The sequence below is a fragment of the Sapajus apella genome, unplaced genomic scaffold, assembly GCF_009761245.1.
Source record: "Sapajus apella isolate SASKATOON/1434 unplaced genomic scaffold, GSC_monkey_1.0 scaffold76, whole genome shotgun sequence".
Taxonomy (NCBI): Eukaryota; Metazoa; Chordata; class Mammalia; order Primates; family Cebidae; genus Sapajus; species Sapajus apella.
Window position 1 is genome coordinate 9,750,839 of NW_022437016.1, and position 19,352 is coordinate 9,770,190.

At 48.9% G+C, this 19,352-nt stretch overlaps 1 protein-coding gene across 1 annotated transcript in view; it reads right to left on the reverse strand.

Moving 5' to 3' along the window:
- Window positions 1–8,886: 8,886 nt before the first annotated feature.
- The window catches only part of NR6A1 (nuclear receptor subfamily 6 group A member 1), a gene marked incomplete at its 5' end in the record, with an annotated part of 35,704 nt that continues 25,238 nt past the window's right edge, over window positions 8,887–19,352 (reverse strand). Inside the window, 3 exons of the mRNA XM_032251642.1 lie at window positions 8,887–14,073; window positions 16,287–16,439; window positions 18,504–18,625. Of these exons, the coding sequence (XP_032107533.1) occupies window positions 13,985–14,073; window positions 16,287–16,439; window positions 18,504–18,625 (364 nt within the window). The remainder of the gene's footprint in view (window positions 14,074–16,286; window positions 16,440–18,503; window positions 18,626–19,352) is intronic.

Below are 19,352 nucleotides of genomic sequence, written 5' to 3' on the forward strand. Positions count from 1 at the left end.
CCTCTGTCCATCTCACATTTGCTAAGCATGCACTTAGGGATCAGGTGCTGTTCTGGGCACCAGGGATCTCACAGGGAAGAGAAGTCTCTATCCTCAGAGGATTGACCTCTCTGCCTTTCATCTTGGGAGTGGGGAAAGGGCACAGGGCAACTATGGGGCAGTCACTGGTGGAAACCACCCCTCCCCCCCACATGCCCCTTCATTGGAGAAAATAGGCAAATCACATCCAACACCTCACTTATCTGGAACGAGAGGCACTTTTCTGGATAAGTGAAGCCAACTATGTATATATATTTTTTCATGGAAAGCCACTGAAAAAGTAGAAATGCCAACTATGTTTAAAACCTACTGTGTGTTTTCTAGCTAGGTGCTGTGGCTCATGCCTGTAATCCCAGCACTTTGGGAGGCCAAGGTGGGTGGATCACCTGTCAGGAGTTCGAGACCAGCCAGGTCAACATGACGAAACCTCATCTCTACTAAAAATACAAAAATTAGTTGAGCTCGTGCCTGTAGTCCCAGCTACTTGGGAGGTTGAGGTGGGAGGATCACTTGAACCCAGGAGGCAGAGGTTGCAGTGAGCCAAGATAACGCCATTGCAGTCCAGCCTGGGTGACAGAGTGAGACTCCGTCCATCTCAAATAAAAGAATAAAATAAAGTAAAACCTGGTGTTTGTTTTCCTCTTATGCTACTTAAAATTGTGTGTGAATATACAACAATAATACTGATAGCCTATAGTCCCGGCTACTCGGGAGGCTGAGGCAGGAGAATGGCTTGAACCCAGGAGTTTGAGCTGTAGTGAGCTATGATTGTGCCACTGCACTCTAGCCTGGGCAATAGAGTTTTAATAATTAATATGGCCGAACACAGCGGCTTATGCCTGTAATCCCAGCACTTTGGGAGGCCAAGGTAGGCAGATCACAAGGTCAAGAGATCAAGACCATCCTGGCCAACATGGTGAAACTCCATCTCTACTAAAAATACGAAAATTAACCAGGTGTTTTGGCATGTGCCTGTAGTCCAGCACTACATTCCAGACTCTGTCCCCAAAAAGTAATAATCAATTCAAAATTAATAATTTTTATAATTTCACAGTCAAAACTGAAGGAATATATTCCATCTACAGTATAAAATACAGCTTATTCCCCAATGTGTATGACCTTGTAATTACGCTTTTCACCTAAAGTTCTTGCAAAATATACTTCTCTTGCACATGGCTGAACCTAACTAGTCTCCCTGTTTTATCTTAATATTCTTCTTTTTTGTGTCCCTATTTTGTTTTATGTCTTTTGAGACAGCGTCTTGCTCTGTCACTCAGGCTGCAGAGCTGTGGTATCACAGCTCACTGCAGCCTCAACCTCCTGTGCTCAAGCGATCCTCCTGCTTCTGTCTCCCAGACAGCCGAGACCACAGAACGCGCCGCCACACCTGGCTAAGTTTTGTATTTTCTTTTGTAGAGATGGGGTTTTGCTATGCTGCCCAGGCTGGTCTTGAACTCCTGGGCTCAAGCAATCTGCCCACCTAGGCCTCCCAAAGTGCTGGGATTACAGCCGTGAGCCACAGCACCTGGCTTTAGTGTCCCTACTATTTTTTATTTTTTTGATATGGAGTCTCAATCTGTCACCCAGGCTGGAGTGCAGTGGTATAATTTCATCTCACTGCAACCTCTACTTCCCGGGTTCAAGCAATTCTCCTGTCTCAGCCTCCCAAGAAACTGGGATTACAGGCACCCACCACCGTACTGGGCTAATATTTATATTTTTAGTATAGACAGGGTTTCAACATATTGGTCATGCTGGTCTTGAACTCCTGACCTGAGGTGATCCACCTACCTTGGCCTTCCAAAGTGCCGGGATTACAGGCGTGAGCCACTGCGCCCGGCCTAGTGTCCCTATTTTAATGCAATGATTTTGTTTCTGGACTTATATCACTCACCCTCTTAATCTAGTAAGAAATATCCCAGCAAATACCCATCACTAACATGTCACATACCTGTAACAACAAAATCATGATTCTTTGCACCTCATTTGATGAGTGACTTTATGAAATGGGGTCTGCTTTGTCTGCCTTCTTTTTCTTTGAGACAGAGTCTTGCTCTGTCACCAGGCGCCAACCTAGAGTGCAGTGGAGCAATCTCAACTCTCTGCAACCGCCGCATCCTGGTTCAAGCAATTCTTCTGCCTCAGCCTCCCGAGTAGCTGGGACTACAGGCTCGTGAGACCACACCCAGCTAATTTTTGTATTTTTTAGTATAGAAGGGGTTTCACCGTGTTGGCCAGGATGGTTTCCATCTCTTGACCTCATGATCCGCCCTCCTCGGACTCCCAAAGTGCTGGGATTACAGACGTGAGCCACCGCGCCTGGCCTGTCTGCCTTCTTAAACAAGACAAACAGGTCTCTCTTCACACCATGATGCCATAGAAGGAACCAGCCTGGCTTTGTCATAGTCCCCTGGTGAGCACTTGAGCCCTGAGAAGGAGAATTGCTAGCAGTCTCTAGTTTAAATCCCAGTTCTACCACTTTCTAGCTGTGTGACCTGGCAGCAGTCACTTCCCCTCTCTGGGCCTTATGCCTTCTCTGTAAAATGGGATGAAAGGAGACAATACGTGTAACATGTTCAGTGGCTGCCTGGTATGTCGTGTGTGCTCAGAAAGTGTCAGCAAAACACAAACAAGCAAGCAGCTGAAGGACTGGCTGATCTGTCCTCAGAGGCCCTTTCCCTGTTGAGTCTGAGATTGCAACATCATCGTGGACACTGTTTGCCCTTCTGTGATGAGTGCCTCACCCCAGCCTGGGGGACCCTCCAGGAAAGGCCTGATTTATCTCTGGAGCCACAGCAGATAGGCCTTTCCTTCAGACAGGAAGGACAGGTAGGCAGAGCTCAGCTGGCTGCTCCTTGGGTCCTGTCTCCTCTGTCGGCGGCACCAGCTGTCACTTGCTGCCACTCAAGGCTGGGTGCTCCTTATCCCCTAACCAACCCTGGCCACGGTCATGGACACCTCTTTTCCCTGTGCGCTGCCCTCCTTCCTCCCACCCTCAGCCAAACTGCGTGCTCCATGAGGACTGGGGCAGCCAGGCGTTACCTGGGAATGGCCAGGCCCTAACTCAGAAGTGCCCCCTACGTGCCGGGTCCCCAGCTAACCACCCCACATCTGCGGTCAGTATCAGACCTCTCCGGCATGCTGGGAGGTAGGCAGTCATTCCCTTTTAACCCCCATAGCAGCAGTTAAGAGGTGAGGAAAGTCAGGTTCGGAGAGACCAGGTACCTTCCCAAAGTCACCAGGTGAGGGTGTGATGGGACCAGCATTCAAATCCCGGCAGTGGGGTCCAGAGCCCAGGTCTGCAGGCTGACTCCTCTCCTCCCTGCCAGAGCCTCTGGGTGGCCTATCTGTCCTTTCCTTCAAGACTCAGCCCTGGTGGTCCCAGGCCACCAGACCCACCCGGAGGGGAAAGTGAAGAGGGGTGTAGTCTTGACTCAGGCACCTTCCCCACCTCCCTCCCCAGGCAAACTAAGCCCAGGTTCTCTCTCCAAAGTGGGGATTTTCCCAAAGTGCCAGGCCTATTTCCTGGAGGTGGGATAAGGGACAAACAAACCAGAGGCCCAGACACTGAAACAGAGGAGAGGGACAGAATCATCAGGCTGCAGAGTGGAAAAGTGGCCAGAAAAAGAGAGAAGCTGTGGAGGCGTGGGCAGAAAATGTGGAGAGAGAGAAGGGGAGACCCAGCTGGGGAGGGAGGGAGGATGACAGAGAAATTCAGAGTGGTGGGGGTGAGGGAGAGAAGAAACCAGAGTGAGAAGAAATGAGGGAGAGAGAGAGAGTAGGGATGAGAGAGATTTCAGACAGACAGAGAGATACTGAGGCAGAGAGCAAGAAGCGGGAAGGACCAGGGCCCGGACAGCTGGAGGCGGAGGGAGGGTGGATGTGGAGACCCCGTGCAGGGCAGCAGAGGGGGCAGGGCTGCTGGCAGCAGCGGAGGCTGTTTCCGCTGCACCCCTTATCAGCCTGCTGCCAGATGTTCAGATCCGATGCCAATGTCAGAGAAGTCCATAGCGCTGGGTCAAGGCCGTGGCCAGCGGGAGCCTCAGCTGCAGTGTGGGGAGGGGGGCTCTGGGCATGCAGTAGACCTGCTCACTCTTCCCCCTCTGCCTGGTAGCTCTCTGGGCTGGACCACCTCATGGGGATGGGAGAGACCAGGTGGCTCTGGGGCCACTTCTCTAGACTGAGAGCAGGGACTTGTGGAGACAGAGTTGGGCTCCTGGCAACACGTGGACACATCCATCTTTGCACATTTGAGAAAGCACGTGGACACACACTCAGGCACATGAGTGTGCGGTGCTACAGGGGGACGGCTCACAGAGTGCAGTGAAAAGCTGCACCTCCACGGCATTCCTCAGCACCCCACAGCCCGCTGGAGCCCCCACCCCGCAACCCCCTCACCTGACCCAGGACTGCGGCCTGTGCTGGAGAAGCGAGGTAGGAGCCTCTTTGTGGCTGGTGCTATTCTCAAGGCCCACACTGCTCTTCTGTGTACGGCATGCACTCAGAAACTGCTGCCCCCCGGGCTGGGCAGAGGACCTGGGACCCTTAGAACATGGGGTGGGGGGGAGCCTCCAGAAGAGGTGCAGAAGGTGGCATCTGGCAGAACTGGGCTCCAGCCTTGGGTCTGGCCTCTCCGCCAGGCTCCTGGAGCATGCAGTGCAGCTGGGGCCCCGGCCTGGGGTAGCTTATCTCACGGTGCACACGCTCGGCCCTCAAGGGGTGACCCAGCCTTGCTCCCCACATTCCACTTCAGCCACGCAGCCAGCGGGCCCCCCACAGCCCCGAGACAGGGCCTGCGCTTGGGGGTGGTCGGGAGCCACCATGCTGAACCACCCCTTGCCCTCGGCTCCAACCCTGTGCAGCCACCTCTGGTGTCTCTTCGCTTGTCTGTGCTTTTATCTGTCATGATGAATCTGTCACTGTCGGTACCTTAATCATGTTCTAATTTGTTTCTCTCTGCTATTTTCAGCCTCTTAGTCTGTTTTTCTTTTCTCTCTCTGGGGTCCTTGAATGGGGCCACATCTAGGGATACTGCCGCTCTTCTTTCTGGCTCATAGTAGCCAGCCCGGTGGGAATGTCTATGAGAACTCAGGCGATGGGACAAAGGGCCTCAGAAAGCTGAGACCTTGGAACTGTAGTGGGTGAGCTGGGGCAGCCCAAGGAGCCCAAATTCAGGCCCCTCCCACCCACCCGCTTGGAGTCAGCTGGATGATGGGCACTGGTGAGGCCTGGCACTGGAGGCTCCCCTGTGTAATGGAGAAGCCTGGGGGTGGCAGCGAGGGGGAGGAAGCTGGGGCTGGAGGTCTCCCGGCCTGAGAGCCTCCTTCCTGTTTGTAGGGAAGTGACTGCCTCAGAAACCTGCCAGTGGGAGAGGAGGGAGGCCATGGGGACTTCCAGGAAGCTGGCCAAGGGCCCGAGGCCACCCTCCCTGTGCCACATGGGGCCCTCTGGCCCTGGCTTAAAATAGTGCAGTTCCTCCTCTGCTGCTGCCGGGCCCAGCCCAGACCTCGGAGGGCTGCTGGCTTGCTGCTTGTGCTGCTGGTGAAGCCGGGTACCCAGCCCTCCTCAGACTATGGCCGGAGGCTTCGTGTCTCAGCAACATGGGTGGGAATGGGGAGTGCAGAAAAAGCCTGGGTTCCTGAGTCAGAAGCCCTGGATTCAGGTCTCGGCTCCAATACTGACTAGCTGTGAGACTTTGGGCTGGTCTATGTTGCCTCCCTGAGCCTCAGTTTCCACTTACGGAAAACAGCGAGTGCTTTTAACCCTAACCAGACCATGTATGTAGCAGATTCCTTTGGACCTCGCCACACAGAGTGGACACTCAAAATATGGGAGTTCCTTTGGCCTTCAAGTCCTCACCTGAGGAAGTACCCCTGGAAGTGCCCCTCAGTACCTACACTGCTCCTAGGACTGGGTGTTGGACAAGAAAGGTTTGTGGAGAGTGAGCATGCAGGGAGGGCAAGGATGGGGCTGTGGTCTCCATGGTGAGACTTGTTACCAAGGGAACAAGACTCCAAGAGCCCTGGGTCTGGCAGTTGGGCACTTTTGCCATAGGATCTCTGAGAGGCTGATTACCACTGTGGACCTAAAACCCTGATGGGCAGCCAGGCCAAGGCTCCTGGCTCTGCTAAGTTTCTGCTGTTGGGGTGTAGGGGTGACAGCTCCCCGTACCTAGCTTCCTTTTATGTACTGACTTCACTGAGCCCCAACTTTAACCCTGCCATCTCCCAAGACACAGGTACCATCAACACCATTTGTCTGACAGGGAAAGTGAGGATCGGAGATCTATCTGGGTCAAGGTCACAGGCAACCCGGAAGGGTAAGAGCTGGAATGAGAACTCAGGTGGTGAGATCCCTGGTTGATACACCTGCCGTCTCACAGACTGCTTGAGGGAAACGACCCCTGGAAAGAGCTCTGCGAAGCCAGACCTAGCCTCATCCCGGCACTCTCCCCTGCCATCATTTCCAGGGGCTTCTGTCTTCAGACTCTGACTTAATTCAGAGTAGCCAGCCTTCCCTGTTTCTTCAGGTATGTAGATGGCCTTACTTACCTCCGAGGGTTTGCACACGGAAGAGAGTTGGAGCACAGATCTTGCCGAATAGTAGGCGCTCAATCGATGCTGGTTTATATTCATTCCCAGCATCTCGCCAGTTATGCTTTAAGCAAATGACTTACCCTTTCTGGGCCTCAGTTTTCTTATCTGTAATATGGGATCATTATAGCAGCAACTTCACTGGGTTGCTCTGAGCAATCAGTAGTACTCTAGTGCACACAAATCCTTAGCACAGTGCTTTGCTTTGTTTTCTAGATGTTACTTTATTATTCTTCCATATTATTGGCTGGAACCCAGGAAACTAAAAGCTCAGCATCACATAAGCAGCAAAGAGCAGTGTCCTTTTATTCCACGGAATATTATTATCCCAACAGAATTTTAACAGGAGGCAAAAATGTCCAATGCTCAAATGGTTTTGGTAGAACCTGGGCTCAACAACGTTACTTTTCTTCAGGTGGGACTTCTCAGAGCCTTTAATATGCCAATAAGGGCTGAGAATCAATGTGGACCGAAGAGTGAGTGCAGCACTTCCTATATTTTTGGCAACAGAATTCTGACTTCTTGTTCCACAGAACCGTCTTGTGGTTGTCTGTGTTGAGACTCCATGCCGATATGGCGCCTGCAGTATTCTACACGTCTGGGCAGCACTGCTTCTCAGCCCAGTTTGGTTGGGTCTGTTCATCTACCTCTTACAGAATTGATCCTTTTTTAGCTTAACGTTTTGTTTTGTTTTGAATGGTAAAAGGTTCACCCAAAGGCCATTACTGAGCTTTGCTACAAACTCTGGACATCCACATTCAGCACTATTGAATTGCTAAGGCTGAACAGGGAGGAAGCCTGTTGTAACTTTAGTTAATCAGATAGACCTGGATTCAAAAGCCAATTCTGCCACTTACTCATGTGTCATCTTAAGCAGAAGACTTAACTTCCTCAAGCCTCAATTTGTTTATTAGAAAAATGGGGCTGAGACCTACCCCTTGCAAGGCTGTTATGAAGATTACTGAGACGACGTGCATGACGCACCCATCACAGTGCCTGGACTCCGAAGGCAGTCGGCCAATGCCTCCCTTCTCCTCCCGGCACCTCTGTGTATCTGTTCCCTCTTGTAGGGCAAGGAAGACAGTCTATTAATTCGTTCTGCAGCATTTCCTTTGTTCTAAACCCATCTCTTTCAAAACTCAAGGGCTCTCTGGTTTCTTGTGCTGGAGGCTGAGGAATGGGAAGGCAGCTGGGCTTCCCTCATTTCATACAAGAGGATTAACGGACTTTGATCAAACATTCTTCAGCCTTTATCTTCCCAGCCTGAGGAGCCTTCATCTCTCCCATCTGTCTTCACACGCCCCTCAACCCTAGACTCTGCCACTTCTCTGATCATATGCACAGGCCTGCAGGACAGTTGGGCAGATCTGGGTTCAAGTCCAAACTTGACACTCCTGTATGATTTTGGCCATATCCCTTGACCTCTTAGAGCCTCCATATTTTCTGCTCTGGAAAAGCTGTTAACAGACCTCGCCCATTTTCTGGAAAGACAGTATTGCTTTGCTAGAGCACAGTGCATCCAAGGCCATCCATCAGCCTCTCAAGCACTGTGATGCTGCTCTCTTGCCCGAGACTCAGCAGACAGCTTTCTTTCCCCACACTCCTGAATGTGGCATCCAAGACTCCCAACTGCTTCTCCGGCCTCAACTCTTGTTGATCCCTCCCACCGGCCACCACTCCTGCCGTGGCAGTCCCTTGTTATGCCCAAACACTCCCATCTTTCTGATTCACAGCCAGGCCTAGGAGATGCTGTTGATCCCTTTGCCTCGTGACTATACAAGCGCCATCTTCAACAACACTCATCTGCGAAGCTCTTCCTGACTATCCTGCATAGAACAAGCCACTCCTTCTCCAGGCGCTTACAATCCCACATAACCCCTCATGGCAACCCTCATCCCCCTGCACTGCGCAGGCGTGTGTCTGCCTCTCCACTAGGCTCACTTCCTCTGGTGGTGCCGCTCCCCTCGGGAGAGTCTTCTCACCTCTCTCGACTGTAGTTTCTTCAGTTACAAAATAGAAGCAATGATCCTTGAAGTTCAACATGGTGCGTGACACACAAGGTGGCCACTTTAGTCAGTGCTGGTTCATTGATTCAGGTAGTTCAGAGAGACCACCCCCAGCCAGAGCCTCAGCAACAGGAACTGAGGTGGGCGTCAGTTATGAGCAAGAGCCGCAGGTGTGAAGGCTCAAGCCGGTGCCTCAGGACATGCCATCATCCCTCCCCAGAACCCTAGACAAGCTTCAAAGACAGATGCCATGTGCAGAAGCATTCACATTTATTGATTCAATACAGTATCTAACATTTGCTAAACATGCATTTCACACTAATTGGTCACATTTCCACAGGTAGTCAATTCACAGAGCAGAGCCCATCCCTTGCCAGCTGGCAGGGTGGGAGGTAGCAGAGGGCCAGGGTAGCCTGCAGAGCCCGCCAGCTATCATTTGATCATGCAGGGTTGATGGAGCCAGGCTGGCGGGCAGCCCTTGGCCGGCCCTTTGGGGACAAGGGCTCAGAGACATCCCGTTTCCTGATTCCTACACACAGGACTGTGGGTGGAGGCAGAGCTAGGACAGGTAACACGAGGGTAGGCTCCTGATGCGTGTGCCATCAGAGCCCCTAAAGGTAGTGCCTGTGGGAGTGGTGCTCCCCATGCCTTGGAGCACAGGAAGGAAATGGAGGTCTCTTCAAGGGAATGACTCGTCCCCGGCTGGGTAGGTGGGAAGGAATCCCCACACACAGCCCAGACAGTACAGTGCAGCCACCAGCCCCTGTGGCAGACCCAGGATGGCAACACAGACAAAAACACCAACACCCCAGGGCAGGCGGGGCTTCTTTCCCCGACAGAAACACGTACACGGAGCAGGAGCTACAGTATTCTTTTCCCACAGGAATCCTCAGGGAGGAATCACGAGGATGTCACTTAAGAGGTAGTTTTTTTTTTCTTTTTCATGGAAATTTGAGTCAACAAATAATCACCTATTGCAAGACATTTTAGAGAAAAAAAAACAATAGTCATCAAAGGGCACAGATGGTAGGGCTAGGTCTGGAAGGCTAGCCTCCACCAGCAACACAACTTTTGCTCTTGGGCTTGGAGAGGGCTCTGACCTTATTCACCGCCTCCTTTTGAGCCTACAGTTGATTCCCATGCAGGCTGTGGCCCATTTAGGGCTGCAGGCCCAGAAGACGGATGCCACATAAGGACTGGACTAGACAGAGGGACCAGGCTTCTGTGAGCTGGTAGAGGCAGGGCCACTGTGGCTCATGTCATAGGACAGCTAGAAGCCTTCAAGTCTCATGGTGGCCCAGGTCTGGCAAGCAGAAGCCCTAGCTTGTTCCAGACCCGGCAGGCTCTCTAGGGCTCTCGCCTTGGAGGAAACAGTTCAGGTCTGGCTCCCAAGCCCAGAAAAAATGTTGCCATAGCAGCCTAGAGCGGAATTTCTGGGGACCCTGTAATTAAATACACATCCCTGAGCTGTGGCCCCAGAAACCCTTGTCTCCAGGCTAACCAGTTTCCAGCACCTGGTGGAATGACTGCCATTTCTCATCCTGACACACAGATAAAACATCATTTCACAGACACTGGACATAGATACTTCAAGCCATAGATGCTTCAGCTGCAAAGGCAGAGGGGAGTGCAAGGGAATGCGCATGGAGTAGGGTGGGGAGGCGAGGGAGTTAAGAGTAGCGGTTTTTTTGTTAAATTTTTTTTGTTTTTTACTTTAAAAAATTAATTAAAAAAATCAAAGTTTAATAAAAGGGCTGGTCTGAAAGACTGGATTCTTAAAACAACTGCAAAAATTTCAAAAGCAACAAGGAAAAAGACATACACCAGGGGCCCAACGTGGAGGGCCTGGAACCACTGCTCAGCCTTCTGTCCTGCTGAGGTAGGGTTCCCTGAATTTGGCCAATCTTGGACATGGCTTAGATGCTGCCCACACTGGGTTTGTCTGTCTCTATTGGTCCCACTCCCCCCGGAAATCAAGAACAAACAAACAAATACAGGAAATGGGTAACAGAGCAATGCAGCTAGCTCAGGGCCCAGGATTTTAAGGATCTGGTGACACTGAACATGGCAGGTACTCACTTCCCTGAAAAAGGGTGGCAGGTGAGAGGCAGGCTGATGTGGAGTGGGCGATATTCAGTGATGCCACAGAAACCCTTAGGATTCCCCATTCCTTGCTCTGGGTCTGGGGAACAGGACAGGGAGGATGCTGCCTACTTCCTCCTATCCCTGGGGGCTTGCCCACTGCTCTTGTGAGTGGGGCATACTGGCTGGGTGTCCTCTGAGCCAGGCTGAGTGCTTTGAGACAGGTTCTGGGGAATTTCTCCAGATTAAGGGCAAGACCACCAAACCTTGCAAAGGACACCAAAAGTCTACAAAGGCAGCCAGAGCATGAATAAGTTCCAAGATGCCAAACTTTTGTCTTGGGACAAGAAAACATCGAAAAGGAGAGGGAGGGAAAGGCTTGCATGTTTCAACGTAGTACAAGGAGGTGGGATTCTCCTTTTCCACGTGGCTTTCAGAGTCATATTTTTATGGCGTAGAAATTCTCACTCAAAGTGAGTGCTTTTGGTGGTTGAATCAGAGAGAGGACAGAGAGAGGAATGAGAGAAAACATGTACAACTCTCTCTCCTTCCACAATCAAAAGGCTACCTGTTAACCAAACGTTACGGGAAGGCAAAAAACAAACACACCAAACCTCCCCCTCCAACCTTTCTCTGTGTCCTTCAAACCAAATTCACAAATACATTTAGTGGCTGACCTAATGTCTCCACGCTGCTAGCTACACTCCTACCTTCTCCGCATAATACCTGAGTTTGCAATGCAACACATTCACTTTACCCTGTTTAAAAAAAGCCCACGTCATAAAAGGACTGGGTGCAGAAGACATTAAAGACGGTCCACAGGTCAGGCTCCGGCTCGGAACACACGGCCACTTGGCTCAGAGATTCTGCAGGGCTCTCAGCAATGAATGGGCTCTTTGTTCTGTGGAATCTGCTGCAAACATTTGTAAAACTGGATTTGTACAATGGCAACTTGCAGAACCTTTCCCCCACTCCACAAATTAACAACTTGCTCTGTTTAATACTATGTTATTGGAGAGACACGTTCTTGCCTCATCAGAGAGCAATTCCCTTTGACACCCAACACAATGGGTAAAATGTTTAATTTGAAAAGCAATTTCAAAAATAATAGTAGGACAGATGGAGGCCTCAGCAAAGAAAGATGCTGTACGCAGGAGCTGTCTAAGAGAAGGGGTCTATGATATGTGTTTCCTTCCCAATCTGGAGGAAAGCAGCTCAGAGTCTGACCTGTGGCCAAAGAATGTGATCCAGTTGGTTAAATTAAAAAAAAAAAAAAAATCAGGGGAACAAGTATTGTGAACTTAGAAATAAACAGATACACATGAACATACAAAAATCTTCCCACTGATGTGAACAACGTGCTAGCTAGAGCTTTTCCTGAGGAACAGGTCTTTTCTCTTTCTCAGAGCAACCAGGGAAATGGCATCAAGGCGTAATGCTCTGAGTTTTAGATCCAACAAGGGGCAAAATCATCACTCTGCTGGTACCCGTAACATTTCACCAGACAGATGAAGTTACAATCAAACATGGACTACCCATGCACACGACATGGTGGCCTCCTGGGTAGCTTTACTAGACTGAGTTGGGGAGAGAGCAAACAGCCTTTGACTGAATAGGCAAGGGAGGAGCCATGGGCCTCCAACCCACTCAGGCATGCAGCCAGCTAAGAGGTCTGCTTGCCACACCGGCTGTGGAAGGTACCTGGGTGTAGGCAGGACAATTATTACATTAAGGCAAAAAGGGGAAAAGCACCTGAAAGAGTTCTAAGACAGACCTGATGTGGCACTGGCCAAAGTCAAGAGGGTAAGGAACACTTCCTGGGATGAGGTGGGGCAGGTAGTGAAAGAACAAGGAGTCCAGGCCATGTCTGCAGAGGAGCAGCCAGGCCATCAGGAACCTGAGGTAGTTTAAAGCCCCCCTTCCCTTCCAGGTGTTTCTGGCTCCAGCCCTCCAGGCCTTGGCTGGTCAGTCCACTGCTGAAGTAAGGGGCAGCTGGACCTCTCTGGGCCTTGGGCTTTGTGTTGGGTCCCTGAGGAGAACTGGTCTCACTCTGGAGAGAAAAGGAAAACTTGGAGAAGAACTTAGGAGCAACATTTCTGGTCAGCAGACAGGTGAATGGTCCTTCCCACTGCTTACAAAAGACTGCAGGTTTTGGATTCAGACCTGAGGGAGCGGTAGGAAGGGGTGGGGAGAGGAACAGGGAATTTCACAAGAGGAGTGTCTATTCTTTTCGCAGTCTGGCCTTGCCCTACTACCCTTTGAAGAAAACAAGGTGAAAGGAGAATAAATCAGTGGTGGGCAACAGGATTCAGAACATGGCATTCTGCTCAGCTGGTTTTTCAAAGGGCCAGTAGGAAGTCAAATACGTAAGGGAGCAGGAAGGAGAAAGGTGGAGCTCAGGAGATCTAGGTAAGGAAACTAGGTAGCTGGCGGCCCCAAGGGAGCTGGGAGGCCAGTCCTGTGGATAAACTGATTGCCAGGACTTTGCCTAGATGGCAAGTTCACAGTGGTAGAAGGTGACAGTGGTGGAGCAAGGGTAGGGGCAGCAACGTGTGAGAACAGACACTCTTCTGCCATCAGGACTTCTTGGGTGGAAGGAAACCTGCCTTAAATTTGGTCCCTGTGTCCGACTCTCTTAACCTTCATGCTTTCCAAGGAAAGGACATGGCGCAGTCTTCACCCCTGTCCTGTTGCCGTCTCCCCAACCCTGCTTAGTCAATCTCCTAACAACACTTTGCCCCTTTACAGTGTGCCCTTTTGCCTGGCAATTCTGGGGCTTAAAAAAGGCAATTTGCTCTCTGACAGACAAATGTATGAGTCTGCTGAGAAAATGTGGAAAAAGTAGGGATGGACACACCCCCTATTTCCATTGAGGTAGTCATCTTTGTTAACATTATGGAAATAGTTATCTTAGCCCCATCCCACCCTCTCCCTCAAAATACAAAAGAACTATTTCTAAACAATGACAACACTGTCACATTAAACATCTTCACATCTGTAAACTGTAAGAAGATGTATCGGCAGCATTCACACAAAAGCATGTGCATCATGTTGAAGGCCATACATTCAACTCTGTCGTGAAATAAATATATAGAAAAATGAGGTTAAAAAAACAGACAAACAAACAAAAACTCTTCTTGCTGTGGAGGCAACTGGAAATGCTGCTCCACGGCCTCCATCTTGGTCTCTCTGGCTTTTTCCTCCAGAGCCCATCCTGCCCACCCAAAGCAAGGTGGTCGGCCTGAGGAGGGCGCTGGGAACAGGTCATTCTTTGCCCACACTTGTCTTGCAGGAATGCAGCACCACCTTAAAAAGGAGGGGCAGCTGCTCCAGGGGCACATTCACCATCTTTCCTGGGAACAAGGCAGGAGAAGAAGAGTTAGCAGCGGCCACTAGTGGATGGGCACGTCGGCCTCCCCGGGCTGGTGGAGAGGGAGTATCACCTTGCTGAGTGTCTGGGGCAAGAGATGTGCCAGGAGTATCACAAAGATCAGACACCTTGGGCTAACATCCTAACATCCAGACCCCTCTGGGTGCCCTAGGGAGCCTAGTAACGGTGCCAACTCATCATCCTACTACTCAGGGAATATTTCCTCTGTTCTGGGTGGTTAAATGCATTAACTCGTTTAATTCTCACACTACTTCTGTGTGCTGCTTTTTACCTTTGTTTTATAGATAAGGAATCTGAAACTGAGAGGTAGTCCAAGAAACTTCTCTCATATTTTCTTCACCCCCCTCCAAGCCCCCGTGGATTCTCTAACGAATATTCTATAAAATACTGCACTTCAGGATGGTTTAATAGGTTAATGAAAGTACTGGGGGAAAAAGGAATGGGGGTAAAGGGACAAATACATTTGAGAAACTCAGGGTTCCAAGAGTTTTGCAAATCTCTGATTGAAGGACTTCTCAGAGCATTTAGCGTGCTAATATTATTTGTAAATATCTAAAGCTGTGGTTCTTCTCCCAGACAGTACCTTAGAGTCACCTGGGGAGCCGTCTGAAAACACTGATTGAGGCTGGGCGAGGTGGCTCACGCCTGTAATCCCAGCACTTTGGGAGGTCGAGGCAGGCGGATCATGAGGTCAAAAGATCAAGACCATCCTGGCCAACATAGTGAAACCCCGTCTCTACTAAGAATACAAAGATTAGCTAGGCGTGGTGGCGCGCCCCTGTAATGTCAGCTACTTGGGAAGCTGAGGCAGAACTGCTTGAACCTAGGAGTCGGAGGTTGCAGTGACTGATATTGTGCCACTGCATTCCAGCCGGGGCAAAAAGAGCAAGACTCCATCTCAAAAAAAAGAAAGAAAAAGAAAAGAAAAGAAAACACTGATTGATCTCCGGGTTTCACCCCATTCCAATTAAACCAGAATCTCTTGAGGTACAACTCAAACATTGATTTTTTTTTTTTTTTAAGTTTTCCAGGTGATTGGAAGTGCTGCCAAGGCTGAGGACTCAGTTCTATGGAGGAGACTGATGTATAATTGCTGACTTCCTTTATTTCACAGAGTACCTGATTAATGTCTCACGTGGTAAGGGATTAGAAAATACTGAGACAAACTGTCAAAATATCTCTAAAATTCCAATAGTTTAGGCCCAGCTTACATCTGCTAGACTGCTTTGTGGCCCAAGAAGTATAAAAAAAAAATTCCCTTGTCAGATTGAAATAAAATTGTTATTGCTTTCTCCAGAATTTTTATGTTGAATTTAAAAACTATATTGCTGAATTTTACAGGAAGAATCCTGATCTACAGGTCACAGTTCTGAGCTGCCCCTTGGTATGTGCTAGACAGCCGGAACAAGAATCTTTACTACATGAAGCAAAGCAACAACCAAAAAAGCCAGGATTTCATATTGAAATAGACCTACTTAAATGTCAGGAAGCTCAGTAAGGGTCAAGACCACATAGAAACATACATACATACATGTATACACATCCCAATGCATAAAATTCCTCTGCAAACACAGTATTTTAAACTTTATTTTTCCTATGTTTAATTTTTTTAGAGATGAAATCTCACTCCTAGCCTTAACAGATCCTCTCACCCCCGCCTCCTGAGTACCTGGGATTATAGGCATGAGCCACTGTGCCCAGCTAAAGACATCACTTTAAAGAAATGACCTCTCAAAGCTAATGGGCTTATGAGCAATTCTGTGAAATGAAGATAATTTTAAAAATTGAGATATAATTAATGTATCATAAAATTCACTCTTTTAAAGTACAACAATTCAAGAAATTAAATTAATTTGAGATATTCTGAGCCTCTCTTTCCTCATCCATAGAATGGCTATAATATCGCCAACCATCAGCAGAGACTGGTGTGAGATTAAATGATATAAGGCCACAAAGTACCCTGCATATCATAAGAGCTCAGGAAATTAACTTCTCTTCTCTACAGAGAACACAAGCTTCTCGTTATAACAGACCTTTTTTGAGGGCAAGGATGAGAGCTCTTTCATGCAGTTGGTGATGGGCTGGAATGAGTACCCTGAAAACACTGCCTGCCTCATTCCTTCACAAGCTAAGAGAAGCAAGGAACGTCTGGAAGCCTGAGACCCAGGATGTTACCTGCAATATAGCGAATCTCAGGTAAGCACATCATGAGATCAGGAAAGCGGTTCGGCTGATGTGTATATTTATATTCAGTAAAATCCTGGCAAATGTACCAGTATCGTTTGTTCAACTGTTCCAGCTGTGAGGCACTGGTCAGACCTCTGATATCTGTGAAAGAAAAAACCACACAGGGAATGGGACGGGCTTTCTAATGTGGAAGAGAAACCAACTCCTTAAATATGTGCATCTTTCAACTAAGTTAATAAACATTGTCACAACAGGGGATCTTCTCTGATAGGGAGGAACTAAGCTCTGCATAAGGGAAGAGAAATGAGAGAGAGGAAAAAATAATACAAAGGATAGTAAGCGGACAGAGTCCCTCAAGGGCTAGGGCTTCTCTCAGCTTCAAACAACTAGAAAACACTTAACAAATGACTGAATAACCTACCTTTCCAAATTTATCCTTTATAATGTCTTCAAATTTGCCTTTCACTGGAACCAATCAGAAACCTTGCTGATACCCATACATTCATGCTTGTCTCTCTCACACACACACACACACACACACACACACACACACACACACCCCCATCCCACTTCCTATGTGCTTCTGTTCTTAATCTTCCTCCTGGGCTGTCCCTCCATTTTTTTTTTGACAAGGTCTTGCTCTGCCCCCTAGGCTGGAGTGCAGTGGTGCGATCAACAGCTCACTGCAGCATCAATCTCCTGGCTCAAGAGTTTCTCCCACCTCAGCCTCCTGAGAAGCTAGGACTACAGGTGTGTGCCATCATGCTCAACTAATTTTTTAAATTTTCTGCAGAGATGGGGTCTATGTTGCTTGGGTTGGTCTCAAACTCCTGGGCTGAAGTGATCCTCCTGCCTTGGCCTCTCCAAGTGTTGGAATTACAGGCATGAGCCACTGTGCCTGGCCCCTCCATTTTTTATATATAGATCTCTCTCTCTCTCTCTCTCTCTCTCTCTCTCTCTCTCTCTATATATATATATATATATATATATATATACACACACACACACACCTTTTTTATATATAGAATATGAACAAAAATATTCTATATATAAATCTTACCCAGGCTTTGAGGCCCAGCTCAGATTTCTCCTCCTTCAAGAAGTTGCTACTGCTCTCCCCCATCTGAGGGGCAAGCAGCATGTCAAGTGCCATCAGAATGCATACTTCTTGAGGCCAGAGATCTGGGGTCTAAGTTTTTTCAATGTCTTTTATGCTTATCACAGGGTTTGGCCTAAGGGAGGCATGCAGAACACCAGATAAATGCATGAATGGTGCAGAAGCAGGAGGAGAGTGGGCAAAGAGGAGAGGAGCTCTGGAGTGGAGACAGGACACAGGACGAGGGCACCTGCAATGCCACAGGCAGCAGAACAGCCCAGTGCTGCTATGGGAGCAGAGTACTCATTAGCTACTTTGGAAAAAAAGATAATACAAACCTCCTCCCTATGCGGGCAGACAGCTGCCAAGTGCCACTTTGCAGGTAATATTCCACATAAATCATATCCGGCATTCTTTTAATTAAAAGCCAAGCTTGGGGGGCGTGTGTGTGTGTGTGTGTGTGTGTGTGTGTGTATTTGTGCACCCTATTAAAAGCCGTGTGTGTGTGTGTGTATTTGTGCACCCTATTAAAAGCCATGCTTGGGGTGTGTGTGTGTGTGTGTGTGTGTGTGTGTGTGTGTATTTGTGCACCCTATTAAAAGCCATGCTTGGGGTGTGTGTGTGTGTGTGTGTGTGTGTGTGTATTTGTGCATCCCTGCTCTGCCCTGAAGAGGCTGTCAGAACCACTGCCAGCCTGTCAGAGGCCTTATCTCCAATAGTTTCATCAGTCACTCTGTTCTTCTTCAGTCACTGGTAAACTTGGTACATATTTTAAATGACGCATGTACTGTCCTTGGTGTCTGTGTGTAAATGCATTAAAACTGACTAAACAAAGCAAATCCTTTTCCTTCCTCTATGAGTTATAGAGATTGTGGCATTTAGGTTTGAAGAAAAAAATATCCAAAGCGTTCTCCCATTCCCAGTGCTATAAAGGGTCAGGGTGATGACAAGGGGGTCCACAGGTTTTCCAGGATTGAAACCCAGATGGTATGATGGATTGTGTGAGACAATCCTGAGGGTAAGGAGGGGTGAAACAGGAGGGCAAATGCTCGCTGCCCCCTACACCCCCTACCAATGCAAAGGTCCCTTTGCCCATCCCAGCCACTCACCTTGATTTAGGAAGTTAATTGCTTTCATGCAAGCATACTCCTCATTGCTGACCTTCAGCTGATGGAACTTGTGATAGAGGTAGATGAGCCGCTCGATCACCTCCATTCCTTCATCACTAAATCTGGGGAACAGACACAGGTGTTAACAGTGGGCTGTGATACCAGTAGGGGCGAGGAAAGGGCAGCCAGAGAGCTCATGCAGCTCCTTAAGGTATCTAAGACAGGAAACAGGCTGAGCTTGGGGAAAATGGGATCCAAAGCCACTTGGGAAGCACAGGCAGATCCATTCTTTGTCTACAGGCCAACATAGCTCATGCAAGCTGCTTTTCCCAAGGCCAGGCAGGGTCAATCTAGGTTCAAACTCATCTCCATCACACACAGGCTATGAGATCTTGGCAAGGTCATCTGACCCCTCTATGCTTTGAGGAACTTGCATTCTTGGGCTAACAAGGGCCAAAGAAGGTCTGGGATGTAAATGTGCGGAGAAGTACAACATTATTAAGATACAGCTATTGTTGAGACGCAGCCTCTAGCATCAAAGTCAGCTGCCATGGTGACTCTATGTGAGCCTCTACCACACTCCAAAGAAAAGCTGCTGATTGTATTTGCTTATGTTAACTGTTTCCAGCAGAGCTGAGGTTATGCACAGTGAAAATTGTTATTGGCATCCCTGACTTTGGTGGAAGGGAGTAAAATGTTAACTGAGTTTCCATATCATGCCAGCCTCTGTGGTTGCATCAGTTACTTTATGAGCGTTATCATGTTTAATCCTCTCAACCCTATGAGCTGGGTGACATAAGCATCACCAATGTACAGATGAGCACCTGAAGTTCAAAGAGGGGAGGGGTC